The sequence below is a fragment of the Bufo bufo genome, chromosome 3, assembly GCF_905171765.1.
Source record: "Bufo bufo chromosome 3, aBufBuf1.1, whole genome shotgun sequence".
NCBI classification, from domain to species: Eukaryota; Metazoa; Chordata; class Amphibia; order Anura; family Bufonidae; genus Bufo; species Bufo bufo.
Window position 1 is genome coordinate 85,497,974 of NC_053391.1, and position 26,672 is coordinate 85,524,645.

At 42.1% G+C, this 26,672-nt stretch overlaps 1 protein-coding gene across 1 annotated transcript in view; it reads left to right on the plus strand.

The window, feature by feature from the left end:
• The window catches only part of CRYBG3 (crystallin beta-gamma domain containing 3), a 198,667-nt gene extending 172,903 nt beyond the window's left edge, over nt 1-25,764 (plus strand). The window contains exons 19-22 of the mRNA XM_040423276.1: nt 17,490-17,613; nt 20,116-20,274; nt 20,925-21,084; nt 24,334-25,764. Of these exons, the coding sequence (XP_040279210.1) occupies nt 17,490-17,613; nt 20,116-20,274; nt 20,925-21,084; nt 24,334-24,422 (532 nt within the window). The 3' untranslated portion in view covers nt 24,423-25,764. The remainder of the gene's footprint in view (nt 1-17,489; nt 17,614-20,115; nt 20,275-20,924; nt 21,085-24,333) is intronic.
• Nucleotides 25,765-26,672: the final 908 nt, after the last annotated feature.

The window sequence follows — 26,672 nt, forward strand, 5'->3', positions numbered from 1 at the left end:
ATTGCAGAACTATGTGTCGTATTTGCGGACACTTGTTCCACTGACACTCAGTCACATGTTACTTTCCACCTTCAAATTAAACAATTTGTGAAAGGAAATGTTAAGCGTCTCTAGTGCTGGTATTTGAACACGCCTGTTTGCACATTCCTGTATGTGTCACTTGCTGGGATTATTCTTGTGTCATCTTGTGAACGTTACTGAATTGTTACATGGCCGCCTCTTCTCCATAGGAGACTTGGGTGTCATGAAAAACTCCAACTATAAAAATACCTGAAAGATTTGTAAAACCAACATCAACAGAATACAACGTGAATTCTTCTCCTCTCCCCCACATACATCGTCTTAGACCACCCCTTTTAAGAATCAAGATGAAGATTGCTACATCTGTCCATGCAGAAATGACCCCCTCTATATGGGGATGAATGATCGCTACTGTGATTTTCATTGTTTGTCAGCAGCACATCCTGTGCTGCTGACAAAGTGATTTTCTATGCCGCATAAACAACGGATCAACCAACAAACAAGTATTTTGATCATTTGTCGGGTGATCGGTGGCACCTTTTCACGGGGCAATTATTGGGAATTCACCTGAACATTCATTCTCGATTGCCCTGATAATCTGTAAATAATCATTGTACGTGTGCGACTATTTTACATTATTTCTTACTGTGCCTTTATGTCTGCCTTATACCGATCTGTGACATCACTATTTTCTTTTATACTGTGCTGTGATGTCACATTGTACCTAGTAACCCTTTTGTGTTATGCTATCAGGGAGTGCATGGTATAATTCCTCTGCTGCAGAATATCCATGTACTGTGACATCACTGTGAGCAATACTCCATTGTCATGATGACATTACTACTGTATATCCCTGTACTGTGATATCACTTTAGGTGCTATCCCACATCACCATGTGATATATGGCTGTACTATGACATCATTTTAGGTACTATCACTGTGTGCATGATTCCTTTGCTTAATTATGTTAATCACTTTATTATTATTGCTAATATTATTATTATGTATTATCTATATGCTGTCACAACACTTATGGATATTATCCCTGCACTATGACATCACAGTGTCCATTATCCCTGCACTGTGACATCACGGTGTGCATAATCCCTATATATATCAGGGAGCCCAGAATAATCATAAGCTTTTCACAAAGGCGGTCATTGGTGGACATAGACTCCATACCATGTTTTGCTATGTTACCCCATGGTTACTTGTTGTCCCTCAGTAGTCCCTATATTAATCCTCTATATAAAATGTTTATAATGGTGTTTGGCGAGAACTTTAGTGAGTAGGCCTATGCAGTTTGCAAACCTCATGTCACTAATATCATATGCGATAGTAATGCAAAGTTCACACATGGCATTTTCTGCAGACTTGCAAACTGCAAATCTGTAGCAATTTGGAGGAAATTATCTGCCGTGTGTGAACTTAGTCTAAGGAATGAGGAACATTGGTGGTTATGTGTACGAAGTGTCAATTCTGCTTATAAACACTGGTGATTTGGCAGGAATCTTAAGGCTTACGTCTGTGGTTTGGCATATATGACTGTGTACTGTGGCCTACTTGTGCACATTGGTCATGTAACATATTGTTTTAAACCATCAACCTAATACAACAAAGGATCACTCTGCTGCTGCTGTGCGGGTGGCTGCACCTGTCCCACCGGCGCCGCTCATCATACTTGCAGCCACCAAACATAGAATGCGGTTGCACTCGTTTTTTGGAAGGTAAATTGCTGGGAGCCTTTGTAGGGTTCTGCTTTTTTATCTTCGATATCTAAGCAAAGTACAAGCTTGTTTTTTTAACGACAATTTGTCAATGTCATAGAAAATCTATATATTTGTACAGAGTCTGTATTTTAATCTCTGTGGTATTTATCAAGCTGGCATAAGGGAGGACTGAGGGAGCTGACGGCATACTCTGGAGAGGCGGGATACAGGTGACCTAGAGCACACAAGCCAGGGACGGAGTCAACAGAGAAGATCGGCAATGCCAACAGCTTCAGGGAACTGGATGCTGGAGGACCCAAAGTGGACAATTGTTCCTTATTCTCTACCTGTAATTCGGCCCAGTATCGACAGAAACATAGGCTGGCCATACACATTCAAAAGCTGACAGCTGAAGGTTCAGCTAATTAATGTCTCTCCCACATACACATTCGGTTTGGCCGAGTTTGTATGTATTGTTAATGGGGAGAGAGGAGAAAGCTGCTGCCGGACACTTCTAATGGCGGCTTGTCTCCTAGACGAACAAAAGCATTGGGCGAAAATATTTACTTTGTCCGATCCTTCTCTTTACCGACATCATCTGTCGGGGAGGAGTCAGAAGCTTAGACATTAGACTGTCAGCCAAACCCAACACACACACACGAGGTATGGTATCGACTAGCTGTGGACATAAAAATTGTTCATCGAATTATACAAAGCCAGTTTAATCTTCCCAATACGGTCTCAGTATTGGTGGGTTAGGACAGATCCTTATTTATTTCAGACACGCATAAAGCAGCACGGTTAAAGACCACCTGTCACCTCTGTGGCCAGTTCCTCCCTCGCTGCTTTGCCACTTCCTGTCCCTGTCAATCGAAGCAGCAAGACAGGGGCTGGTCACAGGGAGGAGTGGATCTTGGGTGCAACAAGAGCAATGGTGATGCCCTCATTGCACCAAAGGCCTAGATTATATATTAAGAAAAATAAACGTAACCTTGGATCTATAAAACAAAAACAGCGTTTTAATCAGGTGAAGCACAGCTATGTGTACATGATAGGAAGGTCACTGGTTACAGATTCCCTTTAAAAAAAACACTTCCGTAAAAATAAAAAAATCACATATTTACAGCCTCTATGTGAATATTCTGTGTATTTTTTTAATGGGTGCATAGTTTTCTGGATATCAAATTTTGAAGTTACGTCATTTTTTTTTGCTTCCTGTCCTGGCTCTTTAACTTCTTTGTTTTGACTTTTAGCACGGCAAACAGGCGCGCTTAACTCACTCTCTGTCAGACCATCACTGAGACCAGAGAGAGCCCACCTCTCACACATTATACTGCAATACTCTTCTGTGGGCATCTTTATCTAGACAGCTGCCATTCAGTTATCCTACTCTACAGCTACTACGATCAGGAGGATTACCCTTCAGATCACATCTTCCCTCACAGCAGCAGTAAACCAAAAATGGATTATCTGTCTATATAGGAGAACTTATAATTTGCGCTGACTGCTACCAAAGGACAATATTGTGTATTGTGTACGGTATTTAATTTTCAGTGGCATAGTATTGCCCAAAAGAAAAACTGAAAAATAAAAAATAAAAATTCAGTTTTCTATAAATATTGAATTTAAACAAAATACCCCTTTCTTCTGATGGAAATGTCCCTTTAATTAATCCTAAGAAGAAGCCATGCCTCTTGGTGGTGCATTTTTACGAGCGCTGTCTGATATCAGCATTTGTAACTTGTTGGTACATGATAATCTGACAGCAAAATTGAAGCCATCAAATTCTGTGGCCTTAATTTACTTGTACAGGGAAAAATAATTGAAATTAGACGTCTCGTAACAGTGTGTCAGGATGTATTTATGTATGACAGCAGATTAAATGCATTACTGGAATTTACGGCTAATGGAAAGCAAACTATAGTGAAGACGAGCTCGTGAGATTTTATGTCAGTCAGAGGGGGACTGAAATTAAACAAATTATCTCTCAATTTGCTTAAAATCTCAAACTTTTCTTTAGTTATGATTACGGTTGTGTTCTAGTACCAGTCATGCACCGTCCTGTAGACAAATATTCCTGCAAACCAGTATAAAAGCTGGATGGTCCAACATCAATGTCATCATTGCCAGCAGGCACACAGTGATATTGCTGAAGGGCTATGAAGATAACAACATCTACACTACTGTGGGGCGTCAGGGGGGGGGGGGGGGGGGGGGGCAATCTCCTATATTCAGGGGGTGTCAAACTATGAAATTATCCAGGTCCTCTGTCTCCAGGAGCATTGGATTGGAGAGATGTGCCTGACAATAGAAAGAACTGTGCCCTGGGCTATGGTATCCGGCACTATTATGTGGGCTGTATAGCAGCATTATTTAGGCATTGTATGAAAGCCTAAGGCTACATGCACACGACGGACATGTGATGTACATTTTTTTAACTGCCATCACACGTCCATTTTAAGACCAACGGTAGTCTATGGCTTATTCACACTGCAGTTTTTTTGACTTCTCAGTGAAAAACAGACATCAAAACATGTTCTATCATGTCCTGTTTTCACTGACAGACAGCCCCCATGCATTGGGTCCGTTTTTAATGTCCGTTTCTCAGAAAGGCATCAGTGAAAACAGTTTAGCCTAATATATGTCAATTTTAGGAGAGCTCTATGTAGCAGTATTAGGCCTCATGCACATAACGGTGTCTGTTTTATGGTCCGCAAACCGCGGATCCGTAAAATACGAATGTGGTCTTTGTGCCGTCCACATTTTTTTTGCAGATCTAATGACTTCCCCGCGGAACGGACATACGGATGCAGAAAGCACACGGATGATCTGTGTGCTTTCTACATCTTTATGTCCATTCTGCAAAAATAGAACATGTCCTATACTTGGCCGCAAAATGCGGAACACAAACCCACTGAAGTCAATGAGGGACATTTATCAAGGCCTTTACACCACAATTGTTGCGTAAAAAAGTCGCACATTATGGCGTACAGCATCTGTGCACCATAATGTGTGACTTTTTGAGCTTCTCCGCACTTTTCTGAAGTGCTGAGAAAGGGGCGTGGCTTAGCAGAAGGGGTGTGGCTTTGCGACGCCCCCCACATTTACTATAACTAGTAAGTTATAGCGGAAGAGTTAATAATCTTGGCGCCATAACAAAACTATTCATGTTACACTACTGATCAGGATGTCTGTGTCTCCCGAACCCTAGCTAATTCAGGAGTAGTAAGGGTGGCTATTTTTTGGTGTCACCCAGCTTCTCCAAAAACATATAAAAATGCAACAGCTGAATAAATTCTTATACAATGTCACGAACCAACGGATGTGAACCCACTGTGCCACGTGTCCCACCTCCTCTAAGGGCGTTGTCTAAGTGTACCCCTCGATTCTTCACAATACCTCTGATGGTGGGGATAGACTTTCCCGAGGGGAACACCAGGTCGCTACCTCTTGAGTAGGGAAAACACACTAGGCAGCTGGTCCAGGCAGTCCAGGAGGTAACTGAGTAGGTACCAGAAATACAAATGTAGTCAGGCAGGCGCAACAGTGCAGGACCGAAGGATGAGGCAGAGGCGTAGACAGACAGGCAAAAGGTCAGGGGAGGCGGCACAGGAACAGTTTAGGAAATCCAGGTCGGCAACAGGAGTCAAGACAAGCAGGCAGGGATCAGACGAGTTGCAGAATCCACGAGGTATAAGTCAGGAGCACACATGAGTATCAGGAGCTTAGCAAACACAAGCACCTTGATACTGAGGCATCTGGGAAGGGCCTGAGCCACTTTAGTACCTGCAGGAGAGCCTGGGTTGGTCATAAAGGTTACATGACCCAACCCATGCAGCCCAAGGAGCGATGCGCGCCGCCCCTAGGGCAGTGTAACAAGAAAGCAGCAGCAAGCATGCTGTGGCCAGGGCTGAGTGGAACCTGTGGAACGCAATCCTCAGCACCACAGCACGCACAGCGACAGAGCCCAGGACTGCAGCAGTGGACGGAATGATCACCGCTAAGCACGGCGTCCAGGACCACGGCAGTAAGCGGGGGAACAGCGGCGTACAGCAGCCGCTGTTACAAACAACTTCACAGGAGAGGAGAACTCGAGAAGCCGCATTCCTATATAAAATATACTGATTATTTGTCTTAAAAGAGTTGTGCCACGAAAAATGTTCTACATTTTTTAAACCAGCGCCTCGATCTGAATACTTTTGCAATTTCATGTAATTAAAGGGGTTGGCCACTTGTGACCAATGTGTGTGTAAGATGACTATATCACAATTACTAATATAGCCTTTGTTGATATTCGGTGCCGTTTTCTATATTTCATGAGCCATGCCCCCTTGGTAGGCAAATCTTCTGTGCTGTCCACCTATAGGTCCTGTCCATAAGATGGCCTCTGATGGAGGGTCCTGTGACCGGAGATCACTCAGCCTCCTCCACTGAAACACACTGCAAGTGTAGATGGAAGGTGCAGTGTATTTTAACAGAAGAGAGGTGATTTGTCTGGTCACCTGACCCTCCATCAGCGGCCATCTTATGGACAGGACCTATAGGTGGACAGCACAGAAGATTTGCCTACCAAGGGGGCATGGCTCATGAAATATAGAAAACGGCACCGAATATCAACAAAGGCTATATTAGTAATTGTGATATAGTCATCTTACACACACATTGGTCACAAGTGGCCAACCCCTTTAATTACCTCTGTGGCCAGCACAAAAGACTTTGCAAAACAAGAGGGAAAACCTGGACTTCCGGCGCCGGCATGATAGGAGGTGAGTGAGCAGCGCTCCGTCACCCACCACTCACAATCTATGCACATCCTCATCACACCAGAGTAATAGCCGGGAAAATCAAACCACAGCTGGAACTAGAGGTCCTATGGATCGCTTCCTCACTAACACGGGGAGTAAAACCAAAGCGAAACCACAAACAAAAGGGGGGAAAGCTGACACCACTACATCCAAGATGGCGGACCTAGCAGAAAAGTTGTCGGGAGAAGAGTCATCCCAGATATTGGACAACCAAGACCAGTCACCGACAGAAGTAGGTGAAGATCTCACTTACATTGATTACAAAAAAGCTAGCCCTGGAGGTAGCTAACCGCATACTCCCGAACTTACAACAGTCCCTGTCCACAACGATGACAGCTTCTTTTGCGGTGCTGCAGGGAGAAGTGGCACACAACACAGAGCGCATAGACAGTGTGGAAAACTCAGTACAATTGCTGCAAATAGATTTCAACACTTCACACACCCAGCTGCAAGAAGCAATTACATAAAATAAAAAACTGTGGGAAAAAATAGACGATCTGGAAAATTGCTTGCGGAGGCACAACCTGAGAATAGTTGGCCTCCCAGAAAATATTGCAGCGAAAGATCTTCACCAGATATACGAGCATGAATTACCTAAAGTACTGGGACTCACTACCCTCTGTAAAGTAGAACTCGCGCATAAAGTAGGCCCGCTGTGAGAGAGTACAGATCTATCTATTACCGCAGGCAACACGCGAGGGCTACTGAGAACTATACAAATCATTGTCAGATATTTGTACTACTCTGAAAAAGCTGAAATATTACGTTTATACAGTCAGGTCCATAAATATTGGGTCATCAACACAATTCTAACATTTTTGGCTCTACACACCACCACAATGGATTTGAAATTAACTAGTTCTATTGTATTTATTGATGATGTGACTGCTGACAAAAGCAGCAGGATGAATTCTGAAGTGTTTCGCGCAATATTATCACATTCAGCCAAATGCTTCAGAACTCATTGGATATCGCTTCACAGGGCAGATGGACAATGACCCAAAGCATACTGCAAAAGCAACCAAAGAGTTTTTTATGGGAAAGAAGTGGAATGTTATGCAATAGCCAAGTCAATCTGACCTGAATCCGATTGAGCATGCATTTCACTTGCTGAAGACAAAACTGAAGGGAAAATGCCCCAAGAACAAGCAGGAACTGAAGACAGTTGCAGTAGAGGCCTGGCAGAGCATCACCAGGGATGAAACCCAGCGTCTGGTGATGTCTATGCGTTCCAGACTTCAGGCTGTAATTGACTGCAAAGGATTTGCAACCAAGCATTAAACATTGAAAGTTTGATTTACGATTATTATTCCGTCTCATTACTTTTGGTCCCTTAACAAGTGGAAGGCACGTATGCAAACTGTTGTAATTCCTACACCGTTCACCTGATTTGGATGTAAATACCCTCAAATTAAAGCTGACAGTCTGCAGTTAAAGCACATCTTGTTCGTTTCATTTCAAATCCATTGTGGTGGTGTATATAGCCAAAAATGTTAGAATTGTGTCGATGTCCCAATATTTATGGACCTGACTGTACATGAACAAGACCAGAAAGCTCGATATAAGAGGGCCTCGTGTTTTACTATTCAGTGACTTTTCTGCAGAAGTCACCAGGCGACGCAGGCATTCTCACAAGTCTGCTCAGCGTTGTTCAAACAAAAGAGGAAGTTTGCCCTTCTCTATCCGGCGACACTGAAGATTTTCCACGCGGATGGGAACTATGACATATCCTCAAGCCCTGAAAAAGCTAAAGTCCTCCAGGCGACACTAGAACGGGAAGAGAGAAAAAAAGCCTGGGATGCCGAGAAAGCCCGCCAAAATGGAGCGTACCAACGGAGGAGTTCTCCAATTGAGAACAACCCAGAGACCAGCGTCAGAGATTGTCTACGCGACGAGTTACATGAACTGTAGAGGTCCCAGATGTGGCAAATGACACAACATAACATGAGTGTAACATGTCAATATATTATGTTCGGGACTGGTGGTGTAATATATTGAGCACTTGGGTCTAGCCAGTGACCCCCTTGTAGAATGCGTAAAGAGATAATGGATATGGTGACGAGGTGGGATATATGGTTAAGGTTTTAATAGTTCATTATTGTAAAATGCACAAAATCATTCCTATTATGTCAGGAAGAAGTGAAGTTCAGGGAAATATGTTCTGGCGGCTACAAAAGGATACAGCCATAAGTGGGTTATGTTGTATTGATGTTTTGTTAGCTCTAAGTTTACTTTTAAGTTGGGATGGGAAGGACAGAAAAGTAGAGAGAAGGGAAGATGAGAACAATAGGCTCCATTCACCAGGCAATTGTCCTAGGGAAAGGTTATATCTGATCATACATCACCATGGTAATAATAGTATCTTGGAATGTTAAGGGGCTCCGCTCTCCACAGAAACGATTGATGGTACTACGCCACCTTAACAGATTACACGCTGATATCGCTCTCCTTCAGGAGACACACCTGGAGGAGAACGACTTTGTCCGCATGAGGAGACTATGGGTGGGGGAGGTATACGGGTCAAAGTCAGTAGCTCGGAAGGCAGGGGTTCCTTTGTTATTAAGGAAAAATCTGAACTATATTGTGACATCACAGTCAAATTATGATGAAGGGAGGGTAGTACAAGTCAGCTTAAAATCCACATCAAGGACATTAAGTATATACAACATATATGGCCCCAATGAAGCTAGTGAACTTTTCTTCCAAAAAATAGCCAGAAAGCTTTTGTCCGACCGGATAGAGGACAAGGTGGTTGCGGGAGATATGAATGTGGTAGCCAATTGAGATGAGGATAGGAGATCAGACAGAAGGAATAGCCTACCAATAAAACGCAAAACTGCAGTCCTGAAAAACCTGATGTCCTCGTCAGATCTAGTAGACACTTGAAGAACATTAAACCCGGAAGGGTGTGACTACACCCACTACTCATCAGCACACTCATCATGGTCCCGCATTGATTATATAATGGTGTCGCAGAACATTTTTGGTAGATGTAGGTCATCCACTATAGAAGACATGGTGATATCAGATTAAACCCCTATGTCACTGTCATTACAAGATTCATTACCGAGAGGCCTAGATTTCATGTGGCGTTTTCCTTCTGATTTGTATGAGAAAGAGGAGTTCCACAAGCTTCTAATGGGGTGGTGGGACGAATATATAGAAAAAAAATGAGATTTCTGGAAATGCTAAGTTAACGTGGGACGCAGGTTATGTTATGTTACTAAGTCCTTGTATAGCGCTCTAGAGGAACTCAATCCGATCGAAGCGCTTGTGGACGGCTATATTTGTGAGCCCCTACGTCATCCTACACAAATAGCCAGGTCTTAACCAGCTTCCTAAATTCCAGGTTATCTGATGTTGTTCTGATATGTTCTGGGAGGGAGTTCCAGATCTTGGGGGCTAATGCTGAGAAACGTCTGTCCCACCTTGTCTTGAGGCGGGTTCTTGGCACCGACAAAAGGGAGGCTGAGGTGGATCTCAGTTCTCTAGGAGGATGATAACGTGTTATCTTTTTTTGCAGATAGATGGGGCCTGTTTTGTGGAGGGCTTTGTGTGTTAAGCAGCACAGCTTAAACTGCACTCTCTCTTTCACTGGGAGCCAGTGGAGTTCCCTGCGTGCTTTTGTAACAGAGTCTGTCCAGTCTAGTTTCTTGATGAGCCGGATGGCTCTGTTTTGACAGAGTTGCAGAGCTCTCAGATCTTTCTCTGGTAGCCCCGCATACATTGCATTGCCGTAGTCCAGGTGGGAGTTGACTAGCGCTCCCACCACGACCTGTCTGCATGTGTTGGGGAGAAACGGTAGGGCTTTTTTTTAGAAGGAATAGGGCGAAGTTTGCTTTCCGTATTACTTCTTTAATCTGGGGACGGAGGCTCATTTCTTGATCCAAAATTATCCCCAGACTCTTTCCTTGTGTGGCGATGGCAACGTTTTCCCCAAAGATAGACGGGGCGGCAGCCTCAGGTGTTTTATGTAGTGCAATAAGCTCAGTCTTGGTCGGGTTGAGTTTGAGGTGGTTATGTGCTAGCCAGTTCCTGGCCTTATTTAGTCCTTCTTGCATGAGTTTATAGTCATCAGCGGATTTCGATACTCTCAAAAGGATCTGTGTATCGTCCGCATAAGACTCATAGCTGATGTTATACTCCTTCAGAATGGAGAGCAGAGGTCGGACATAAATGTTGAAGAGTAATGGCGAGAGGGGAGATCCCTGAGGGACTCCCCACTCCACCTTCTCGACTGGGGAAAAGAATGAGCCCAGTTTGACTCTCTGAGCTCTGTTTTTCAGGAAAGAGTCAAACCAGGCAAGTCCGTGGTTATCTACTCCAATGTCAGCTTTTAATCTATTTAGGAGGATGGAATGGCTGATAGTGTCGAAGGCTGCCGACATGTCTAGGAGAACCAGCCAGGTCCCCCCTCCCTCGTCAGCGACCCCTAGGGCTTCATCCCAAAGGCTGACCAGGGCTGATTCCGTGCTGTGTGTTGGCCTGAAGCCCGACTGATGTTCATCTAGAAGTCGATGCTGTTCTACGTGCAGCTGGAGTTGGCTTGCCACTGCTATCTCCATGATTTTAGCTATTAGGTGGATGTTGATAATCGGTCTGAAATTGGCCATCATATTTATGTTTGCTCCTGGTTTCTTTAGGAGGGGAGTTATGATTCCTAACTTGAGAGTCTCAGGGACGTTACCACTGAGAAAGGAGTCATTTATAATTCTTAGAATTAACGGGGCAATGGTGGTCGTGCATTCAATAACAGATTTAGTTTGGATATTGGAGAGGGGATAAGTTGCTTTGGACATATTTTTCATGCTTTTAGTTAGGTCTTCAAGTTTTAATGGGCATAGAGTAAAGGTGTGGGTGGGGTTTATCACGTTGTTCTCTATGGGGGGAACAGTTGCCTGTTGAGCTAGCAAGATGTCGTTTTGGATGTCATCAACTTTTTGTTTAAAAAATTTCGAGATGTCGTTACAGAGGTCTTGGGATTCGGGGATAGTGGTTTTGAGCAGTGTTAAGAGGCAGACTAATATCATATGTATCAGGGTTAAAGAAAAACATAGAAGGGCATCTAGAAGTACATAGTAAGGCATTGAGAACAGCATACACGACATTCACAACACGCCCTTCAACAGAGACAGAACAGGCCTGGAAGAGGGAGAAACAAGAATACGAAACCTGGCTCCAAAGATAGGAGCAAGTGTTTCAATCGCTTACAAATGCCCAGCTTTACAAATTTGGGAATAAATCGGGTAAATTACTGGCCAAATTAGCGAAGGGTTACAGACCTTCTACCCCTATCTTGGCTTTGAGAGATAGGATGGGCACTTTAAAAAACAACCCCAAAGACAAACACAATCCTGAGAGACTTCTATAGAGACCTATACAAAGTAGGAGATGAAAATGTTGAAATTGGGGAAAGATGGCTTGAAAATATTCACATGCCCCAAATCTCGCCTGAAGAGCTAAATACATTGAATGACCCGGTCTCAGGATAGGAAATACAGAAAGTTATATGTAATTTATCCCTGGGAAAGGCACCGGGGTTGGATGGATATTCAGGAGAATTCTATAAAATTCTAGGGGAGAGGATATCACCGCTTCTAGCAACGCTATATAATAGCTATATGGATGGGACCGCCATCCCCCGAAAGCAAATACAGCATACATAAAATTACTATCAAAGCCAGGCAGAGACCCCAAATTGGCTTCCTCATACAGGCCAGTCTCCCTAATTAATACTGATATCAAGATACTTTCAAAGATCATGACAGATAGGCTGGCGGACATAGTCCCCAGACTGGTCTTAGCCACACAGGTGGGCTTTGTAAAAGGAAGGCCCAGACTGGTCTTAGCCACACAGGTGGGCTTTGTAAAAGGAAGGCCCAGACTGGTCTTAGCCACACAGGTGGGCTTTGTAAAAGGAAGGTCGGCTGTTACTAATATAAGATGGGTATTGGCAGTTTTAGATGAAGTGAAACTGAGACCGGCAGCACATCCACCCTCAGCCCTACTGACAGTTGACGTTTGATAATGGATGGGAAGAGTACTAGATAAAATTGGAATAAAAGGCCACTTCAGAAACTATTTAACCGCATTATACGCAAACCCTAAAACCAGAATTAATACACCAGGCTTTTTATCTCCTAACTTTACAATATTTAAGGGGACAAGACAGGGTTGCCCCTTATCGCCATTACTATTCAATCTAGCCCTAGAGTCTCTCTCACGTTTTCTGTAGGCAACGCGAGATTTGGAGGGGATAAAGGTAGGATTGAAAGAAATAAAACATGCCCTTTTCGCAGATGATCTTTTAGTCTTCCGCAAAAACCCACAGAGAGATCTGTTTAACCTCTTGCAACACCTTGTAGAATTTGGCCAGGCATCAGGCTTTAAAGTTAACGCTACTAAAAGTGAACTATTATTCCTAACACAGGGACAAAACGTCTTAGATATGGACTTACGAAATTTACCAGTTAAAATAGCCAAATCAAACATAAAAAACTTAGGCATTAACATACTAAAGACCCCAGAATCTATATATAACCTCAATTACCCTCCGCTGATTCAAAAAATACAACAGGATGTAGAGAAATGGCTACACCTCCCATTGTCATTTATGGGACGGAGCCACCTGCTAAGAATGACCAATTTTGCCAGATTACTATATCCCATGCAGACAATTCTATTGCTGCTCAAACACTCAGACATCAAAACATTAGAAACAATATTTAGATACTTCCTATGGAAAGGACGACGTCCAAGGATATCCTTACAGAAATTACAACTAGGAAGGGAGGAAGGAGGGATAAATTTCCCCGACATTCGGAGATACAATTTAGCAAGCAACCTTCGTAATTGTATAGACTGGTTATCTCATTCGAGCCATTATTCTAACTATGATATAGAATCTCAATTACCCCCCCCCCCCCCCCCCCCCCCCCGCCCGGGGTCACTAACGGCCTTATTACACACAAAATATGCACATTTACACCCATTGATGAAGAAAAGCTTACTAATAAAAGACACAGAGGCTACTTGGAAGGCAGTCGGAAAAAAATACGGTCTTCCCTTTTCCTTATCCAAAAACATGCCTATATGGGAACACCCAGAATTTTTAGAAGGGAATCGAAACAAACAATTCACTGAATGGAGAAATAAGGGGATAAAAACAGTAGGTGATATGTGGCATGAATCAGAAAACAGTTATCTCCTCTTCCGAGAGGTGTGTTCTAAATATGGACTTGCATCCAATCACTTTCTGGCATATTTACAAGTACTGAACTTTCTAAAAGTGCGATTGAGGGATTTCTCGCAAGAATTCCCGTCAAACCAATTTGATTTATTAAAACAATCAAACAATTCCCCCCTATCACTCTTGGATATCGCGTTTAGGATATGGAAAGCCCAATCAGAAAAGTCCCCATCCAGACCCTTTAAATCCTGGGAAAAAGATCTGAAAGTTCCCAATTTACAGGACAAAATTATTCGGGAATGGCTAGCGATCAAGTAACCCCAAATGAAATCTGGCGTGAATCACAGTTCAGAATCAATCACAGGGCGATTTATGGCTTCTATGCAACCCAGAATAATCTACAGCAAGGTAGAATAACACACTGTCCAAAATGCAACACTAGTAATACAAACCTATACCATGGACAATGGGTATACCCGCAGTCCGTCTCTTACTGGAAAACGTTCATAAAATGGTCAGAGGACGTACTGAAGACCAAGATTCCATTATCACCGGAATTAATATTATTTTACTATCATCCAGAAAATGCACATAACACGCAAATAACACATATAAGCATATTAGCAGCAAAAAGATGTTTATTGCAAAATTGGTTGAAACCGTCAACACCACATTTAACAGACATAATAAACCAAGTCAAATGGTGCATGAGAATGGAATTACTAGCGGCAGAACATGCGAAAGATAACTTAGTAAAAGGGCTCATGAAAAAGTGGAGGAGCTTTATAACAAAAGTACGCGACAAAGAAGAAATCCAAGTGGTAATAAACCCGTATAGATCAACAACATGGTATTTGACAGAACAGTTGTGGGGTACATTGGGAAAGTTGGAGCAATATCATGAAACACTATCAGATTAATACATTAATAAGCAAACAAGGATACATGATCTGTTATTACACAAGAACTATGATTGGAGGGACTTGGTGACTGGATTGGTCAGAAGGGAAAGGGAGGGGTATGTTTGTTGTTATTAATACCTCTGTTGATTCATTCTACTATGATGTGATTCGCTTTCAAGTAGATTTTTATGTAGCATATTATATAAATTACTTTACCAAGGGATCAAATGTATACACTATTATATGATAAGATAAAACAATAAAACTTTGTTTACAAAAAAAGAGGGAAAACCTTATGAAATATAAGCAAATAGTGCAGAATTTCTAAAAAAGCTAGATTAGTGTCATATAACCATCTTACAAAGACATTGGCCATATGTAATCAGAATGTGGCCAACCCCCTTTAAAAATTTTGTATAGTCATTTAGCTTTTCAATAAAAATATCTGTAGCACCACCTGCTGTTCTTTTGCTTATTTCTTGTCCAGCTCACTGAGGTGGTCGCACACGCTCAGTTTAAATGTTCAACTGCCACCAGCCATGTCTTCTGTTAAACGATGCGCCAGTTACAGGGGAAGAGCTGCAGCAGAAAGGACTCAATCCCTGAGCAACAGCAGAACGGACATATTCCTTGAGCCTGAAGAAAATCTAACAGAACAATTGTAGCAATGAATGGGGAGATCTCTGGACCCATGTGAGGTACATGGCTGGTTCTAGCTTTGCTCGAAAGATATTGTCATGTGCTATACGGAGTCTTATTTTAATTTTTACATCAATCATGGCATAACCCCTTTAAGGTGAATGCACACGCCAAGCTAACCGCTATACAGTAAGGTAGCGTGATCTCTGGATGATATCCAGGCATGCTGTGCCATGGGGATAGCTGATTCATTTTGAAGTCTTCATAGAGATTTTACCTTGAAGCCAATGGTCATGAACTCCTGAGCACATTTCCACTATACTTGATAATTGCTTCCCAGAACATACCTGTTAGTACAGCATTGCAATAGACAGCCCAGAGTGTGACATTGACCATTCTATATATTTTTTTATTAATGGTAGCATTATATCTGCCATATGGTTTGGTAACAGAGAAGCTTAACCTGCAGCCCCGTGTAAAACCACAAAAAAAAAAAAAAACACTGGAATAGCTCTGCTACATCTGTATAATGCATATAAAACCCTCCAGATGTATATATGAGTTGTTACAGTGTGGATAGGAACATATGTACCTGTCAAGCAGTGAGGAGAAAGCGCTGACTGTTACGTATATATTTCTGCCTGCTTCCCTAGAGATTATATACCCTAGCAGGAGAAATGAGGGAGAGACCAATGACAAACATAGGCTTTAAAGTATAAGCGATCAGGCAGAATGCATAATAAATAATTTAGGTTTCTGCTCTTCTCAAAGGCACTTTTCCTAAAGTTTCTCCGCATGCTTGTAATGTAAACTTCTCCTTATACTGATATTAGGTAGGGCACCTTGTCCAGAGCTGCGGGGATAATATTACATTGGAAGAACTTGCATAGAATTATGACGAGACTAGAATTAGTACTACTGCTCCCATCCCATTAAGTGATGGCTCCTGGGAACTTCCACTGTGGTGGACAACATGTCATCTGGCTTCATTCCTGCACTTAAGGGGCACTTCTGGGAGTTGGAACTGCATCCACTACTATGTCAAAGGGGTTTCTATAAATCACCATTGAAGACTTGCTAGGATTGTGCCATCAGTGTGTGAGTGATGGAACCCCTCAATGATGCTTCTCTCTGACTCCTGACTTAGGTGCAGTATTTCAATACAGTCCTACTCAAGTGAGGTTGACTGTGTTTTAATTTATATTCAGCATCAGGTTGGGAGCATGGGCATATCCAGGTGCAGAGGTATTAGTCGTACCCAGGCCTTGAGGGGACCAAAAGGTCCTTGTTCCACATAAAACACCAGTATTATAAATGACACATGGTAGATGCGGGTTCCTGTTATGTATTTTCCATCAGGGATGAAAGGATGAAAAGCAGACCTTTCATACTACGGATAGTCCTAGATGTTAGACCCCGACCTGTCAGTTTCGCCCGGACCTGGCATCATTTTCTGGGGCATAGGTTTATGAATTATTTGGGTTTTCTACATAAGTAATACATAGGAACATAGCTGTGGCAGCCTTGGATCCTTCAAAGGGATCGAGCCTGCCACAGGAAATAAACGGCTTCCCCGATCGCCGCTAGGAGAAGCCGTTCCACCCCTAGGAGCACAGCATTCTCGAGTTTTCAGCGCTAAGATACCATGGTCACATTTGAACATGCCACCTGAGAGAGTTAAATGTCTGCAACCGGCATTATTGCCGATCACAGATATTACTCCTAGATGTCTGCTGTGTGACCCAGCCACTACGGTGCACATTCTCCTCCAGTGTGGGTACCATCTTTAAAGAGGCCACGTCTCACATACATGTATGGCGGATGTCATCAGGGAGTTAAAGTTGCTCGTACACATTAGTCTGAAGTTGATGAAAATGGACGATTTCAACAAAAACAAACATTTATTGGTTGAAATTTAACAAAGAAAAATCGATTTAACTGACCAATGACAGATTGTTATCATCTTAAAAGTAGTCAGCCGTGTTTAATATCTTTCATCTGATTGATGAAAGATCTTTTGTTTCGAAGAAAGATCATTCATGGACGAAAGATCTTTCATCCATTGCCCGGTAAATCTGAAATTATGTATTTTAAAGCAACTGACATGGAGTCTGCTTTCTGCTAACGTTTCCAGTGTTAGTCCTTTCATTTCTTCTCCGCTTCAATTAACCACTGCAACTTACTAACCTAAACTCATTTTTTTATGTTCTGTACTTTTTTTCAGATGGATTGCATTTGAAGGTGCCAATTTCCTTGGAAGACAAATGCTGCTGGATCCTCAGCAAATTCTAAACTGGTCACAGTTCAGCGGCTGGAAAGCTGTTGGGTCCCTACGTCCTGTAAAACAGGTAACACAAGCTGTAAACTGCGCTCATAGATCATCCCTCGTTGACAGTCCATCAATAAACAAGTCATAAAGATAAAAAGGCAAACAGGCTGAAAAGTTTGGTTCCCTGAGGTAACCCGAAGGCCACAGCAATTAGCGCCTGTACATTACATTATCTGATTTTCTAGAAACATAAGGACAGTAGGCGTCATTGACATTGGAAATACCATTCTCCCCTCCGGCCCAACATTAAAAGGCTTGTCTAAAATTAGCACAGATTGGGGCACAGGCAGAGGATGACGTAAAATAACAAAATGACCATTATTGTACCTCAAACGTACAGGGCCAGATTTATCATTACACTTACATCTTACTCCACTTTTACATATGTCCAAAGTCACTTTTGGCTAAGTCAGATTTATTAATGGTCCTCTAATACTGTGATAAATGTGGTTTGACGGTAGCAGTTTATCCTTCAGTAAGCGGCTTTACAAAAGTCGCACGTCTTTACGTAAAAGTCGCATGTTCTATTAAAAAGTCGCATAAGATAAGCATGGTCCTCACTGGAGTGAAATTGCACAATTTTTTGCGACTTTTTTAAATTTTCGCAATAGTAAATCTGTCTAGAGATTAATTTACATAAGAAAACACGCCCACTTTCAGAAAACTGGCGAGCATAGCGCAGAGCCAAAAAAGTCGCTAATTTTTGCGCAGTTTTAGCAGTTGCGCAAAAATTTGTGACTTTTTCACTCCATTATTTTGACTTGAGCTAATGATAAATCTGGCCCACAGTGTTGAGGCCATTGACTGACTGCAGTCGTCACGTGTTGTTGATGTGACATCAGGGCTGCTTGTAGGTTGCTTTGCTTTCATCCTTCTGTCCAATTCATCCTATACAAACTCAATGGGGTTTAAGTCTGGAGACTGTGCAGGCCATTCTGTTCTTTGACGCCTATCACCTTGTTTTTGTCTTCTGAGGCAGTCCTGACATAACCTAGAAGTATGTTTTGGGTCATTGTCTTGTAATATGAACCCCTGAACTAGGTGAAGTTTCAAAATGCAGTGGTGGACCTTTTTGTCCAGTGTTCCACTCATCCTGCCCAAGTTGCCAACTCTGGACCCATCAAAAGAGCCCCAGACCATAAGGTTTCATCCTCCATGTTTGACAGTTGGTTTCACACACTGAGAAACCATCCTTTCACCTACTCGACGACATACAAAAACCCTACGTGATGTACCAAATATGTTACATTTTAATTCATCAGTCCATAAGACCTTCTTCCAGTCTTCAGTAGTCCACGGAGAGGCTGTTTTCACACACAAGCATATTTTCTTTTTTTTTTGCAATCTTAGCAGTGACTTTCACACTTGACCTGTCAAATTGTCTTTACAGTTGAAATGAAAGCTTGCTTATTTCAACCTGCATTAAGCTGTGCTTGAAGATGTTGTGCTGTGTGCTGCAGCTGCAGACTTTCAAAAACTTGTCTTCTGATTTTGTTGTGGCCTTTGGGCTGCGAGACCTCTTCCTGTCAGAGTTTCTCCAGTTTCCAAGTGCCTTTTGATGGTATAGGAAACTGTACAAACTAACACCTGGACTTTCTTTGTAATTTTGCTGTAGGACAGACCTACTCTCCTAAGGGTTATAATTGTCTATTTGTCTTCTGTCACTTGCCTTTTTCTTGCCATTATGATAGCAATGTGCTGTGTCCTTCAGTGCAATACTGTCCAAATGCTGCCCTAGAGATTTTCTGTAATACAGTCTCTTCCATCGCTGCTTATGTAGAATTAGAGGGCATGTAAGTAATCAATAGTGTTGAGCAAAGCGAGCTTCGAATGTTACATCCAAAGTCACTTCATTCAAAACTTCAGAATAATACTGTATGGCAGGGGTGCACAACCTTTTCTGTTTGGGGGCCACATTTTCAGACTGAAGGGATCTCAAGGGCCGAAAATTAAAGTTAAAGGGGTATTACCAACTGAAATACTGTATTTATGGCGTATTGTAGATAGAGTATATAATATAAATGTCTGGTTAGAACTCCAGGATTGCCATCTAATGGAAGAATAGATGAAAACTTGAAACCAAACTCGGGTTCGGTTCCGACTGTACTCATACAAGCATGTGTCTAGCAGTCACAGGCCGGGCTCCCACAGCAGCTATGACAGTAGCTCTGCTTCCTCATCAATTTTTATAAGAAGCTTCTGCTAATATCTAGCAGTGACCTCTTCATCTATAGGATGATGTCATTGAGAACATTTCATATAGGCAATGTCATCATGACATGAGGCAGTTGAATCTATTCCTATATGGAGAAGAGTGATGTAAGGCACCTCTCCATCCAGGGCACATTTATAGGGGTGCAGAATGTCTGGTCATCCCAATTCCATGGAGTCTAATGCTGCCTAAAAGCCTATATGCAACAGTTGTAGTGTAGAGCCTAAGAGCTTCATGTTACACCTATGTATCTGATTGGGATGCACATCTAAAAGCATTTTCTTATATCCATCTTGTTTCTTCCTGCAGCCTTCAGTATATTTCATGGTCAAAAACAGAGACAATGACAAGTACCTGACAATCACTGGGAAACTAGCAGATGCAAGAGGGACATTTGTCAGTGTCGCTCCAAGGAACGGGCAGACTACTCAGATCTGGTATTTCAGCAGAGGATTCCTAAAGTCCAAGGTACACTTTAACATAATCCACCAAAGAGATTATAAAATACTTACCATTATACTTACTATTACCATTATAGTCACCTTTACCTATTGGAAAAAAACTGTCTCAGATACTTTGGTTATAATACCTAATTTTTGTATATTTTATATCTAAGGCCTCATTGAGCTTGATGAAACAAGGTGGTGTACTTCATAGTCCATGTACGATCTTCACCCCCAAACAATATGTAAATCGATGGGTATGGTTATTAAAGTGCGTTCCCATGATTTACATTTATGACCCATCAGATTGCTGTGGGTCTGGCAAGTAGGACCATTCCTATGAACCAATGGATCTCTGCACCTCATAATAGTGAAAGGATAAACGTATGGTCACTTTTAATTGAAGATCATGAATGTTATGGAAACCAGTGGAGTCAAGTTGGTCTCATGACATTGTATAAGATCTGTCTTCTCTTTGGCTCCTCAAGTTCTTAATGGCAATTCATGATTTAGGTGATAGACGTATGCATCCATACATCTGGTTGTCCACCAAAAATGCAATGGTTTAAATTGCAAAAGGGAGCAAGAACTGTTGCTGGATTACAGTAAAGTCAGTCCTCTACATTTCTAGGATTACCATGTTATTGCTATCTCTTATTTCTTCATCACTTCCAGGTAAATGGTTCATGTTTGGATGTCATCGGAGGCAAAAATATCCAGGGGTCAAAGGTGTCGCTGTGGGCAGAGCACGGGAAAACACGACAGAAGTGGAAGATCAATAAAGATGGGACCATTTCTTCATATCTAAGTGATGACTTGGTTCTTGATCTTAAAGGTATGAGATATGAGAAGTATTTTAGGCGTCCTCTGTCAAAGTGTGTATTCAGCCTTCATCTGCTGCCTGTAGAAACAGGTTGGGTAAAATAACCTAGATCCATATTATTAGAGGTGGTCACATGCAGAAAAAATAATCTGTACAGATTCTATCATACTGTGGATTTTCAAATACACAGAAAGCTTTATACAGTATATAGCTTCACCCTTTACAATGCAAAGAATTAGGCAGTGTACTGGTTCTCTTTAAAAGGACCAGTCATATATGGAGAGTTATTAGAGGTATCTTCCAAGAAAGAGAACCATCTCGCCATTGCAACTTATCGGAAGTGGCTCCCTATGACTCAAGATCGAGTTCTTGACTCATAGGGGGCCTATTTGACTAGGTGGCAATGCAAAGGATGAAATCCACTGCAAGTCTATGGCAAAATCTACTGCAAAATCCATATGTAACACGTGAAGATTTTGCAGCATCTAAACATGCTTGTAGATTCTCCTCTTTGGAATTCACCAACTTCATTAGCATCCCAGAAGGTTTTTGTTGGAAGCTTTCCATGCATAATTGTATCCTTATAGATATATATACAGTGGATATAAAAAGTCTACACGCCCCTGTTAAAATGTCAGGTTTCTGTGATGTAAAAAAATGAGACAAAGATAAATCATTTCACAACTTTTTCCTCCTTTAATGTGACCTATAAACTGAAAAACAAACTGAAATCTTTTAGGCAGAGGGAAGGAAAAATATAAAAATAAAATAATATGGTTGCATAAAGTGTGCACACCCTTAAACTAATACTTTGTTGAAGCACCTTTTGATTTTATTACAGCACTCAGTCTTTTTGGGTATGAGTCTATCAGCATGGCACATTTTGACTTGGCAAGATTTGCCCACTCGTCTTTGAAAAAACACTCCAAATCTTTCAGTTTGCGAGGGCATCTCCTGTGCACAGCCCTCTTCAGATCACCCCACAGATTATCAATCGGATTCAGGTCTGGGCCATTCCAAAACTTTAATCTTCTTCTGGTGAAGCCATTGCTTTGTTGATTTGGATGTATGCTTTGGGTCGTTGTCATGCTGAAAGATGAAGTTCCTCTTCATGTTCAGCTTTCTAGCAGAAGCCTGAAGGTTTTGTGCCAATATTGACTGGTATTTGGAACTGTTCATAATTCCCTCTAGTTTAACTAAGGCCCCAGTTCCAGCTGAAGAAAAACAGCCCCTTGGCATGATGCTGCCACCACCATGCTTCACTGTGGGTATGGTGTTCTTTTGGTGATGTGCAGTGTTGTTTTTGCGCCAAACATATCTTTTGGAATTATGGCCAAAAAGTTCAACCTTGGTTTCATCAGACCGTAACACCTTTTCCCACATGCTTTTGGGAGACTTCAGATGTTTTTTTGCAAAATGTAGCCTGGCTTGGATGTTTTTCTTTGGAAGAAAAGGCTTTCGTCTTGCCACTCTACCCCATAGCCCAGACATATGAAGAATACGGGATATTGTTGTCACAAGTACCACACAGCCAGTACTTGCCAGATATTCCTGCAGCTCCTTTAAGGTCTCGATAGCCTCCCAGACCAGTTTTTTTCTCGTCTTTTCATAAATTTTGGAGGGACGTCCAGTTCTTAGTAATGTCACTGTTGTGCCATATTTTCTCCACTTGATGATGACTGTCTTCACTGTGTTCCATGGTATATCTAATGCCTTGAATTCTTATGTACCCTTCTCCTGACTGATACCTTTTAACAATGAGATCCCTCTGATGCTTTGGAAGCAGGGCCGGCGCAACCATATAGGCGAACTAGGCGTTCGCCTAGGGTGCCAGTCTGCTGGGGGCACCCTGGTGGGCTCCCCCTGACTGGGGCTGCAGCCCTGGGCGAGCGGCTCTTGAGCCGCCCCCAGCGCCGTTACAGGGGGGCCAGGAGGTGGAGGTCCTTCTTAAATATGGCAGAGCAGGCATCTGCTTACCCTGATGGCAGGTGCCTGCTCTGCCAGTAAATTACCGGAGGAGAGGAGGCGGGCGGCAAGGGAGGCTGTTCTAGCAGCTCCCCGCTACTCCCTCGTGCGCCCTCTGTGAGGCCGGAATATGACGTCATTCCGGCTCCGGCATACTAAACGGCGCGCTGGAGGACTGAGGAGCTGCACCACACTCGTCCCCAGGGAGGTGAGTGTTTAAGTGTTTGACTGAGTGAGTGTCTGCCTGTGTATTTATGTCAGTGAGTGAGTGTATGTATGTCTGTCTTCCTGTCAGTAAATGTGTGTGTGTGTGTGTGTCATTGAGTGTCTGTGTGTGTGTATGTCAGTAAGTATGGATGTCTGTTGGTCAATAAGTGTCTGTGTGTTTGTCAGTGAGTATGTGTATGTTTGTGAGTATGTGTGTGTTTGTCTGTCAGTGAGTGAGTGTCCGTCAGTGAGTTTCTGTGTGTGTGTTTCAGTGGGCAAGTGTATGTCTGTCAGTGAGTGTCTGTCAGTGAGTGTGTCTGTCTGTCAGTGAGTGTATGTGTGTCTGTCAGTGAGTTTCTGTGTACGTCATTCAGTGCGTGTCTGTCTGTCTGGCTTTTGCTGTGGGATGCGTCTAAGAACATTTCGGGAAAGACCAACTAGAGCAGCAGAACTTTATTTGGGGTTAATCAGAGGCACTTTAAATGATGGCAGGTGTATGCTGACTCCTATTTAACATGATTTTGAATGTGATTGCTTAATTCTGAACACAGCTACATCCCCATTTATAATAGGGTGTGCACACTTATGCAACCACATTATTTTAGTTTTTTTTGTTTTCTTCTCTCCACCTAAAAGATTTCAGTCTGTTTTTCAATTGAGTTGTACAGTTTATAGGTCACATTAAAGGTGGAAAAAGTTCGGAAATTATTTATCTTTGTCTCATTTTTTTACATCACAGAAACCTGACATTTTAACAGGGGTGTGTAGACTTTTTTATATCCACTGTGTATATATATATATATATATATATATATATATATATATATATATATATATACACACACATACATTAAGCTTTATAGAATAGTGTAGTCTACTGTGTGATTCCATACAGGCATACAGATGTTTTAACATGGGAGCCTATGGGCAACATTTGCCACTATATGCCTGTACAGTGGCATACGTTGGGGGGCATCCGTCAGAAGTACACATTGGAAAATCATCTTGGTATATACCTCCAAAACTTGCTGTGTGAATAGACCCTAACACATATGTAGGACCTGCCTGACAACCTTTTATTTTACATAGGTGGAAATTACTATGATCAAAACTACTTAGTGGTCAACAAGGTCCAAGAAAATGCTCCGACACAGAAGTGGGACATTGAGATACTATGATGTCTCCAAGATGGACGCTCAAAATGGCATCTGGGATATATCAGACAGGATCTTTCCAGTCATGCTGTGGAATTTGGAAAATACTAAAATTAAACGTCACTGGATTGCTGCTCTGCAAATATGCCTGGCAGATGGCCACAAAAGCATGGCTCATGGTCTTCAGAAGATAGGCTTCCATCTGCCTTAGGCCGAACTAAGCTTGGTGGCATCCGGAAAGAATTCAGAACACTGGATCCAGAACACATGAATGTTTTCATGTGAGAAATGTCTCCATTACCTCTTTCAATCTGGACTGAAATATCGCCATGTTTATATATAGGGTGGTAGAAGAATACAGGACAACGCCGTCTCCTGTGCCTCAACCTTTATAAGCTGTCTATGCACATTCATAGCTGGAATCTATGGACACTGAGCCTGATTTACCCTCGATGCTGTATAACACGTAATTGGCATGCGTCATAGTATGTATGTGTTACATAGAACACGCATCTGGTGATCACGATGTATACAGTGCATTTAAAGGGGTTGTATAGGATTAGAAAAAGATGGCTGCTTGCATGTAGATAGAGCCCTAAACCCGTCCATGACTTGTGTCTGGTATTGTACCTCAGCCCCAAAGAAGGGAAATTTTTGTTGAGGTTGACTATAAACATTTTAGGGGACATTTATGACTCTGTCTGTAAGTAAAGCTGTATTTGTTGCCCATAGCAACCAATCAGCCCAGCTTTCATTGCTTATAGTGCGCTTCAAAAATTAAAGCTGCATTCTGATTGGTTGATATGGATAATAAAGGAAGTCTTTCTTTTTGGACAGTGTTTATAAATCTTCCCCTTTGTGCCTCACTTAGCAAAACTGTCTATCGGTAAAGCAGCCTTTGTTGCCCATAGCAACCGATCACAGTGGAGCTTTCATTTTTGGAGAGCACTATATGCGATTGGTTACTACGGGCAACAAAGGCAGTTTTACCGTTACACAGTTTTGATAAATCAGGTCCTTTATCATACTTACCAAAATGTAAACAGTAAAAATCGTGACATTTAGCCCCCACCCCTTTGAACACCCAGGAACGCCCTTAAAACATTTGGGGGCAGGGATTGCATAAACCCCATCCCTTTTGAGGGCCAATTCTTGGATGGTCCCAGCAAAGTCGAGCACATATATCTTTATATATATCCATTCAGACATGTCCTGATGATGTTTTACATACGGGTATAAACTTGTAATGGCAACAAGCTGGGCTAAATGGAGTTCTCTCTACTATATGGTGGAGTACTACAGAGACACAGGGCCAGATTTATCATGACTCTGACAGCTCACTCCACTTTAACATATGGCTAAAGTCAGTTTTAGCCAAGTCAGATTTATGATCGGCCCTTTAAGACTGTAATAAATGTGGTTTGACGGTAGCAGTTTATCCGTCAGTAAGCAGCTTTACAAAAGTCGCACGTTTTTATGAAAAAGTCGCATGTTCTATTAAAAAGTCTCATAAGATAAGCATGGTCCTCCCTCACTGGAGTGAAATTGGGACTTTTTTGCGACTTTTTTAAATAGTCTCAATAGTAAATCTGTCTAGAGATTTATTTACATAAGAAAACACGCCCACTTTCAGAAAACTGGCGAGCATAGTGCAGAGCAGAAAAAAGTCGCAAATTTGTGCGCAGTTTTAGCGTTTGGGACTTTTTCACTCCATTATTCTGACCTGAGCTAATGATAAATCTGGCCCATAGTTATGTAGAGGCGCCGTCCGCTACACAACTTCGGCGGATCCACAGCCGGTCCTAAATGTAAGACATATTCCTAGCTGTCTTAGATTTAGACCATTTACCCCGCCCACACCATGCCCACTTTTTTAGACCTGGCGTGGAAAAGTCCTTTGTGCCGCAATCTGCTCCAGAAATATGCCTAATTTAGCCGTATTTCTATTTAATAAATGACCCCCTTAATGTAGTGCTGTACATGTTCTGTGAGCACCTTAGGATGGTGTCATACATATTGTTCTTAGGAAAAAATGCATTTTTTTTTGTTTTTACCAGTATTTTTTTAGCAAACAAAACTCTGCAGCCATGTTTGCTGTAACTCAATAGGGAAATATGAAAAGCACTACAAACTTATTCGGAATTTTTTTTTCCCTTTTGGTGCATTTTCTCGGGGTCCATGTTTTTTTTTTTTTTTTTCAAAACACAGCATACTCAACATATGGTGTTTTTCACAGGCATTTCCCATAGACTTCTCTACAGGAAATGAAAAATG